The sequence below is a fragment of the Bos mutus genome, chromosome 25 (assembly GCF_027580195.1).
Source record: "Bos mutus isolate GX-2022 chromosome 25, NWIPB_WYAK_1.1, whole genome shotgun sequence".
Taxonomy (NCBI): domain Eukaryota; kingdom Metazoa; phylum Chordata; class Mammalia; order Artiodactyla; family Bovidae; genus Bos; species Bos mutus.
The window spans coordinates 15,596,808-15,604,599 of NC_091641.1; the positions used below are offsets into that span (position 1 = coordinate 15,596,808).

The window sequence follows — 7,792 nt, forward strand, 5'->3', positions numbered from 1 at the left end:
GGCACCCCCAGGAGGCGCGCGGGGGAAGGGCTAGGGAGCCGCGCGAGTGGTCCCCCGGCTGGTTGCCCAGGTAACGCGGGGCCTGGCACGCGTGGCTCCCTCCGGCTGGCCGGGAGGGGCGGGAGCCGTGCAAGGGGCGGGGGCGGTGCGCGGCAGCGAAGCGTAGGGGAGGGGACCTGAGAGGAGGGGATGAGCAGAGGGGAGGGGAGACCCGCCGCCTCCCTTCCTCCCTCGCTGACTTGCTCCCTCCCGGGCTGCGGCGGCTGCAACCGCGGCGGTGGCGGCGGCGGCGGCAGTAGCCGGAGCAGTCTGGAGGCCGGCGTCGAGGTGAGACGGGAATGGACTGACTGAAGCTGCGGGTAGGAGTGGACGGACAGACAGCGGACGCCGGGAAGGCTGTACCGGAATGCGGGCGCCTGATGGACTGACGGGTGGTGCTGGGCGCGCCACGCCAATGGGAGGAGACGGCGCCGGTCCCCCAGGGGCGAGGGAATCCCTGGGAGAGGGGCTGGGAAGGGGCTCAGTGGAGATGCCCAGGTCCCCGAGGGAGGGGCGCGGGCGTCTACGCCCCAAAAGCGCAGCACGAAAACCGCACCGGCTGGGCGCCCAGGCAGGAAGGGAGGCTGCAGAGAGAGTGGAATGTGAGTTTCGGGGTCCTCTGCCCAGTCTGCCTATCGGAACGTCCGAGTCTGAACAGCTTGTTGATTTTGGGGTGCTGTGGTATCTGCTAGGATGAGTTTGGATCTTGTTGGGTGGACCCAGGAAGAGACCGTGGGGAAACCTTGTTTACAAAAGGGTTCATCTTCCCAGGGCTCTCCAACCAGAAGCCTGAGCAGAGCACTCCTCCCCAGAGATGTCCCACCCCAAAGCAAAGGAAACCCCAACTTTTCTTCCTTTTCCCCAGAGGCAGCCCAAGGCTGGCCCTGAGACAGGAGCATCGCTCTCTTGGGCTGCAGCGCTGAAAGCTACCTCTTCCCTCCTCACACCAAGCCTGTCTCCTCGTCTTGCAGGATTTGCTGCTGTCTTCAGTGCCGTTCCATCCTTCCCTCAGAGGCCCTCTCCCCTCTCCTGTCTCAAGATGGCAGCTAGCAGCTCTGAGGTCTCTGAGATTAAGGGGGTAGAGGAGGGTCCCCAGACCCAGGGAGAAGGGCCTGGCCATTCTGAAGGCCGAACTGGCTCTCCCCAGGTCCCAGCTGGGGTCTCAGATGAGCCAGAGACCCTGCAGCCAGCCCCAGACGTCATGGGGGCCCCTGGGGACTCAGAACCCAAGGTTGGGCTGGCTCCAGAAACCACAGAGACCCCAACCGGGGTCCCTGAAGCAGCTCAGGCCAGAAACCTCAGCTCAAGCCCAGGAGGGGAAGCAAAGGCCAACTCCAGCACTGAAGAAACATGCCAAGAGCTAGCATCCAAACCCGAAGTGAGGAAAGAGGCCACTGCAGACCCGGAATCCAACCTGGAATCCGCAGCCCCGCTTGAGCCAGCCTCAGAGCCTGCCCCCCAGCCAGAACCCCAGCCAGAGCCCCAGCCAGCTTCCCAGTCCACTTCCACACCAGCCCTTCAGCCAGAGCCCCCTGCCCAGGAGGAGCCCACCTCTGAGATCCTGAGCGAGAGCATGGGAGAAAAGCAGGAGAATGGGGCAGTGGTTCCCCTGCAGGCTGGTGATGGCGATGGGGAAGAGGGTCTAGCCCCCCAGCCTCACTCACCACCCTCCACAAAGACCCCCCCAGCCAATGGGGCCCCACCCCGTGTGCTGCAGCAGCTGGTGGAGGAGGATCGACTAGGAAAGGCTCACAGTGGGCATTCGGGATCTCCCCGAGGAAGCCTGAGCCGCCACCCTAGCTCCCAGCTCGCAGGATCTGGGGTAGAGGGGGGTGAAGGCACCCAGAAACCTCGGGACTACATCATCCTCGCCATCCTGTCCTGCTTCTGCCCCATGTGGCCTGTCAACATCGTGGCCTTCGCTTATGCCGTCATGGTGAGCCCCAGGGAACCCTGCCTGGCCCGGGCCTGCAGTGGTTCCCAGTTTCCTGCCCTGTGCTGGGACACAGCCCCAGGAGTAACCCCGCCTCCCCTCCCCTCTCTGCATGGATCTCACTTCCCAATTACTGGGCCTTTGCTCACCTCTCCCTGGGACTTCACCTTCTGAGCCCTACCCCATCAGGTGGGAGGGAAGTTGAGACATTTCACACAGTCTTACTGACCTGTGCCTTCTCCTGCTGCCTCTCAACCCCCTTCCTCCCTTAACCACTGTCCACCGGCTGGCCTGTCTCCTCTGGATGACTCTTACACCCGATCTCTGCCTGGTTGGCATTTCCTGACCTGGGCTGGTGCCCCCCCCACCTCGCTCTAACCCCAGTCCCGAAACAGCTTGCAACAGGGGGACGTGGATGGGGCCCAGCGTCTGGGTCGTGTGGCCAAGCTCTTAAGCATCGTGGCACTGGTAGGGGGGATCCTCATCATTATCGCCTCCTGCGTCATCAACTTAGGCGGTGAGTGGGGGTCTGGGACAGGCTGGGAGGAATGGAAGGGTTGGCAAGGGCGGCTTTACTAACCCCTGCCCCTGCTCTCTCCTGTCTGTCCTCCCTACTTCTTTGTCTCTCCTTGTCTCCCCCCAACCCCCTGCCCCACCGTCTCTGTCTGTCCCTCCCTCTCCTCTCCCACAGTGTATAAGTGAGGGGCTCTGCCCTGCATTCCAAGACTTTTTCTCCTGTTGGGAGCTGCCTTGGGCCCATCCTCCCCTGGGGGGAGCCCAATCCATGGCCCAGGCCCGCACCCATAGGGACCAAGGGAGCCTGAGCGGCCTTGTTTACAGCTTCTTTCCTGCTCCTGCATCCTGCCAGGCTCCTCTGCCAACAGTAGGCCTCCCTTCTCCCTGCACTGTTTCCAACCTCCCTGCACTTCTGCCTGCACCCCCTCCAGCCTCTCGGCTTCCCTATCCTTGCACTTCCTGCACTTTTGGAATCCTCCCTAAACATCTCCCCATCTCTCTGTGCTCTCAGCCTCCCTGCATCTCTCCCCAACCTTCCTGCACTACAACCTCCCCAAATTTCCTGCACCTCGATCCTGGTCTCCCTTTCCCAACATTCATTGTCTCAGCTTCTTCCCCCCATCCCTTTCTTCCTCCCCACCTTATTCACCGCCACTTCCCTCCCCACACCCTCCGCCCCCTTCCTCTTCCTGCCTCCTCATCTCCCTCCTGCATCCTCTCCTCCACCCTCCTCCACCGTTTATTCTACAAAAACTCCAGCACTTAGATCGGGCTGGGGGAGGGGAGTGGTGTCAGGAGAGGGCTCTCTCGCCCGGGCTCCGACTGTTCTCTGTTGGGACCACCCAGGTCCGGACGACCCCCAGGGTGCCTCGGGGTCGCAGAGCTGGCAAGCCAGGCCTCGTTTGGAGACATGCAGGGGTGGCGTGTTCCGAACACGCACCTGGGAGAACGGAGGGGCACGGCTGTTGACCCTCCCTGGTCAGCCTGAGTTGACCTGCCCCATCTGGGCTTTTTAACCCAGTCAGCGAACTCGTCGGAGCTGGGGTCATTCACGTACTTTGTAAGAAAAAGAATCCCCAAAACAGGACCAAAGCTCCCAGCTGCAGGGAGCAAGGGAAGGGCGGAGAGGTGTATTATTATTTTCTAAGAGGACGAGAGAGGTTTGTTGCACGCGACAGTCCGCTGGGGAGGCGGGGACCGAGCCACAACACGGTTCGGAGTTGGCGGGTTTTTTTTTTTTTCCCCCTAAAAAAAGTGTAGGGAAAAAAACCTAAAAGTCTAAAAACAAACAAAAAAAAAGGATACATCAATCTGATTCTCCCTTTTTGTATGCCGATGCTGCATGGGTCTGAGACACCAATAAACGGAGACTGCATGAGACTCGTCTCTAGCCTCAGTTATCCTTACATGCGTGCGCTGCGGGGGCCGGAGGTACTGCCTCCTCTTCCGCAGACCCTAGTGCGTGGTTTGCGCATGCGCTGCGCCGGTGGCCATCTTTACTGTGGGCCGAAGCCTATCATTCCGGAGCGCCTACCTGCGCATGTGCAAGCCTTCCCTCGCTTTCCTCTTCAAAGTAGCTTAGACTAAAGCGGAGCCTCCCGCGCCATCTCGGTGCGCCTGCGTACTGTGACCCTGCGCAGCCCGGGAGGCGGGTCTTAGCTCCAGGTGCGTACGGTAGCTGAGGTGGCGAAACTTCGAGGTGTGAGGAGAGGGTGCCGGATCCAGGTGTAGAGAGGGGTGGCGTGAAGGCGAAAAGAACGGGCCCGCCCCTTTCCGGCCTGGAAAGTAGTTTCTGTGGGTCCCTGGGAACGTCGGAATACCAGATCTCGATCCGTGGGGGCGGGGTCCTTGGGGGAACTTGAGCGCCCCCTTCTGGGAACCGGCGGGTCTGTTCGCAGGGACTGCTGTTGGGGCCTGATTGGTTAGACAGACGTTCCCCGAAGCCACGGGAAGCCCTACCCGCGGAGGCGTGGGTGGGGGATCCCTAGCTTAGTACTCCTGCCATCTCCTGTCATCGCAGGGCCCCTTCCCTAGTGGCATATGTCCCTTGTCCGGGGCCATGGAGACATTGCAGCCACCACGGCGGCGCCTCTGTCTGAAGAAGGGGAAGTGACCTCCGGTCTCCAGGCTCTGGCTGTGGAGGATACCGGAGGCCCCTCTGCTTCGGCCGATCAAGCCGAGGAAGAGGGAGAAGGAGGCCGGGAGGAGGCTGAGCATGAGGGGTCCGGGGCCGAGGAGGTGCAGGGAGAAGCCCCCAGCCCTGAGGGGGAGGAGCGTGCCAAGGGAGAATCCGAGGACTGGTGCGTGCCCTGCAGCGATGAAGAGGTGGAGCTGCCCGCAGATGGGCAGTCCTGGATGCCACCCCCCTCTGAAATCCAACGGCTTTATGAACTGCTGGCTGCCCACGGTACCCTGGAGCTTCAGGCTGAGATCCTGCCCCGCCGGCCACCCACGCCTGAGGCCCAGAGTGAAGAGGAGAGATCCGATGAGGAGCCAGAGGCCAAAGAGGAAGAAGAGGAAAAGTGAGGGCACACCCTGGCACCTTGTCCTTGGGGCTCCTCCCCTGATGCCGGGAGGAAATAGGGAGGGAAGGTGGGACCCAGGATCATGGGAAGTGAAGGGAGGGAAGAGACGGGGAGAGGAAGAGCCAGGGGGTTGGGGACAAGTGTGGTTGTTTGGGGGTGGGAGGGGAACCACCCTCACCCTTCACTGTCTGTCCCCCTGCCCCAGACCACATATGCCTACAGAATTTGACTTTGATGATGAGCCAACGACACCAAAGGACTCCCTAATTGACCGGAGGCGCACCCCAGGTACAGACGAGAGGGGAGTACTGGGCAGCGGGGGATAGGGGGAGATGGGGGGGTGGGGTGAAGAGCCTCTGCTCCCACTTACTCATAAAGTGACTCCCTAAAAGACGCCTTGACTTGGTGCCTTGGTAGCTTCAGCAGAGAGATGCTCCCAGTGGTGCCGGCCTTCCAGCTTCCGTGGTCCCCTGTTGTGTTGTCGCTCAGTCGTGGCCGACTCTTTGTGACCCCATGGACTGTAGCCAACCCCACTCCAGTACTCTTGCCTCTGTCCATGGGATTTTCCAGGCAAGAGTACTGGAGTGGGGTGCCATTTCCTTTTATCTTCCCTTAAAAGATTATCACAGATAATTTCATCATGCTTCTCATTACTTTGATCTCAGTCATCGTAGAAGTCCAAGTCATTTCTATTATTACCTAGATCCGCATACCCACACTGCTGGGTACATGTCCTAATCTTACCCAGTTTCCCATCCTGTGTGCCTTCCTAGAGTTTACCATTCTTGTTTTGTTTTGTTTTGGGCTGTGCTGCTCGGCACGTGGGCTCCTAGTTCCCTGACCAGAGATTGAACCTGTGCCCTTGCAGTGGAAGCACAGTCTTAACCACTGGACCACCAGGGAAGTCCCCTTGCTGTTGTGCTGTGCTTAGTTGCTCAGACTCTTTGCAATCCCATGGACTGCAACCTGCCAGGCTCCTCTGTCCACGGGGATTCTCTAGGCAAGAATACTGGAGTGGGTTGCCATGCTTTTCTCCAGGGGATCGTCTCAACCCAGGGATCGAACCCAGGTCTCCCACATTGCAGACAGATTCTTTACCATCTGAGCCACCAAGAAAGTCCCCTTGGAGCCATCTTCTAAAAAAGTTTGGGCTATGGTGGTCTTTGTTGCTGTGCACAGGTTTTCTCTAGTAGCAGCAAGCAGGTACCGCTTTTTGACACTTGGGTGTCTCATCGCAGTGGCTTCTCTTGTTGCGGAGCATGGGCCCTAGGGCACGCGGGCTTCAGTAGTTGCAGCTCCTGGACTGTAGAGCAAGGGCTCTGTAGTTGTGGCACACGGGCTTAGCTGCTCCAGGGCATGTGGGATCCTCCTGGATCAGGGATCGACCTCATGTCCCCTGCGTTGTCAGGCAGACTCACAACCCTTGGACCATCAGGGAAGTCCTGGAGCCATTCCTGATTTCGGTTTCTCTCACCTCAACATTCAAGCCAGCAGCAAGTCTTGTTAGCTCTGCTTCCACATGTCCATGTTCGGCTCTCCACCTTTAACACGATATCCTCATTCAAGCCACCACCATCTCTGTCACCTGGAGAGTTGTGGTAGCTCTTAACTGGTCTTCCTGCCACCAGTCTCAGCGCTAGAGTTGATTTATGTTTCAAAATGTAAGCTGTGTCACTTCTCTTGTTTTCAGTCCTCCAAATTACGGGGGCTGGGGTGGGTGGACGAGCATGTCAATTGAGAGTCCAAGCCCCTCTCTCCCCCACCCAAGGCTTCCATGTACACTAAGAGATCCAGACCCCTTGTCATGGCCTGTAAGTCATTTCTTTGGCCTTGTCTTTCCTGTCTCTGCTAGCTCTACATTTCTCATTAAACAGACCTCCGTGTTCCTTCCCTGGGGCTTTTGCACTTGCCTGTCCCTTGCCTGGGACACTCCTTCTTGATCTTCATATTTCTGGCCTCTTCTTATAATTCAAAGCTTCACTACCCACCCCATCTGAGACCCCAACCCTAAATCTCAGAACCTTCATGACGTCTATGTCTGAATGAATTGAAAAATTTACATGGTTTACAAATAGTTTTCTACCCTGCATATAGAAAGATAATGTGCTTCTATTTCTAAAACTTTGAGTGTGAGTTGAATGTGCCAAAATGAAACCAAAAAATTAAAATGTGACAATATCCAAAAAAAAAAAGTGCCTTCACAACAGACCTGGAAATCTCTTTGTTTAATAAGCTCCCCAAGTGATTAATAAGACCCAGGCAGGTCTGGCACGTACCGCCTCACTCCCTTCCACTTTTCTCATCTTCCCCTTCTTCAGGAAGCTCAGCCCGGAGCCAAAAACGGGAGGCCCGCCTGGACAAGGTCCTTTCAGACATGAAGCGACACAAGAAGCTAGAGGAGCAGATCCTTCGTACCGGCAGGGACCTCTTCAGCCTGGACTCGGAGGACGCCAGCCCCGTCAGCCCCCCACTCCGGTCCTCGGGCAGTCTCTTCCCCCGGCAGCGGAAGTACTGAGGGTGCTGAGTCTGCCTTCTGGAGCCTTGGCCCACCTTCCCTCACCCAGGGCCTTGGGCAAGAGGAGAGATGCTCCCAGACTCCCACCACAACACCTTGCCAGAAGGAGGACTGATGTGTGTGTGTGTGTATGTTTTCTCTTGAACATCTGTTGGGAGACCTGAGCCGAATTTTCTGAATCTAAAATAAAAAAAATTTTTTAAAGCAAGTTACCTTCTCTTAGAGGAGAGGCTGCAGCTGAAGCCAAAACCCTTGTGGAGAAGC

At 58.1% G+C, this 7,792-nt stretch overlaps 2 protein-coding genes across 4 annotated transcripts; both read left to right on the forward strand.

The window, feature by feature from the left end:
• The first annotated feature begins 183 nt into the window (after positions 1-183).
• PRRT2 (proline rich transmembrane protein 2) lies at positions 184-4,647 on the forward strand. Of its 3 annotated transcripts, none has more exons than XM_070362638.1 (3): positions 184-1,975; positions 2,357-2,489; positions 3,335-3,650. In XM_070362638.1, the coding sequence occupies exons 1-3, from the start codon at positions 854-856 to the stop codon at positions 3,502-3,504; spliced, it is 1,425 nt and encodes a 474-aa protein (XP_070218739.1). In that variant the 5' UTR covers positions 184-853; the 3' UTR covers positions 3,505-3,650. The 3 variants fall into 3 exon arrangements, with proteins under 3 accessions (XP_070218739.1, XP_070218740.1, XP_070218741.1); XM_070362639.1 differs by lacking the exon at positions 3,335-3,650 and adding an exon at positions 4,509-4,647 and having other exon boundaries at positions 187-1,975; XM_070362640.1 differs by having other exon boundaries at positions 187-1,975; positions 2,664-3,477.
• Positions 4,160-7,736, forward strand: PAGR1 (PAXIP1 associated glutamate rich protein 1). Its single transcript, XM_014482546.2, has 3 exons — positions 4,160-5,010; positions 5,219-5,301; positions 7,332-7,736. The coding sequence occupies exons 1-3, from the start codon at positions 4,529-4,531 to the stop codon at positions 7,526-7,528; spliced, it is 762 nt and encodes a 253-aa protein (XP_014338032.1). The 5' UTR covers positions 4,160-4,528; the 3' UTR covers positions 7,529-7,736.
• Positions 7,737-7,792: the final 56 nt, after the last annotated feature.

What these genes read in the sequence shown, in the direction of transcription:
- PRRT2 (XM_070362638.1), top strand. Translation starts at nt 854, where the DNA reads ATGTCCCACCCCAAAGCAAAGGAAACCCCAACTTTTCTTCCTTTTCCC. An exon ending in CCTTCGCTTATGCCGTCATG is followed by an intron (nt 1,976 to 2,356) that starts GTGAGCCCCAGG and finishes CTCTAACCCCAG; the next exon opens with TCCCGAAACAGCTTGCAACA. An exon ending in CTGCGTCATCAACTTAGGCG is followed by an intron (nt 2,490 to 3,334) that starts GTGAGTGGGGGT and finishes GGGACCACCCAG; the next exon opens with GTCCGGACGACCCCCAGGGT.
- PAGR1 (XM_014482546.2), top strand. Translation starts at nt 4,529, where the DNA reads ATGTCCCTTGTCCGGGGCCATGGAGACATTGCAGCCACCACGGCGGCG. An exon ending in AAAGAGGAAGAAGAGGAAAA is followed by an intron (nt 5,011 to 5,218) that starts GTGAGGGCACAC and finishes CCCCTGCCCCAG; the next exon opens with ACCACATATGCCTACAGAAT. An exon ending in TGACCGGAGGCGCACCCCAG is followed by an intron (nt 5,302 to 7,331) that starts GTACAGACGAGA and finishes CCCCTTCTTCAG; the next exon opens with GAAGCTCAGCCCGGAGCCAA.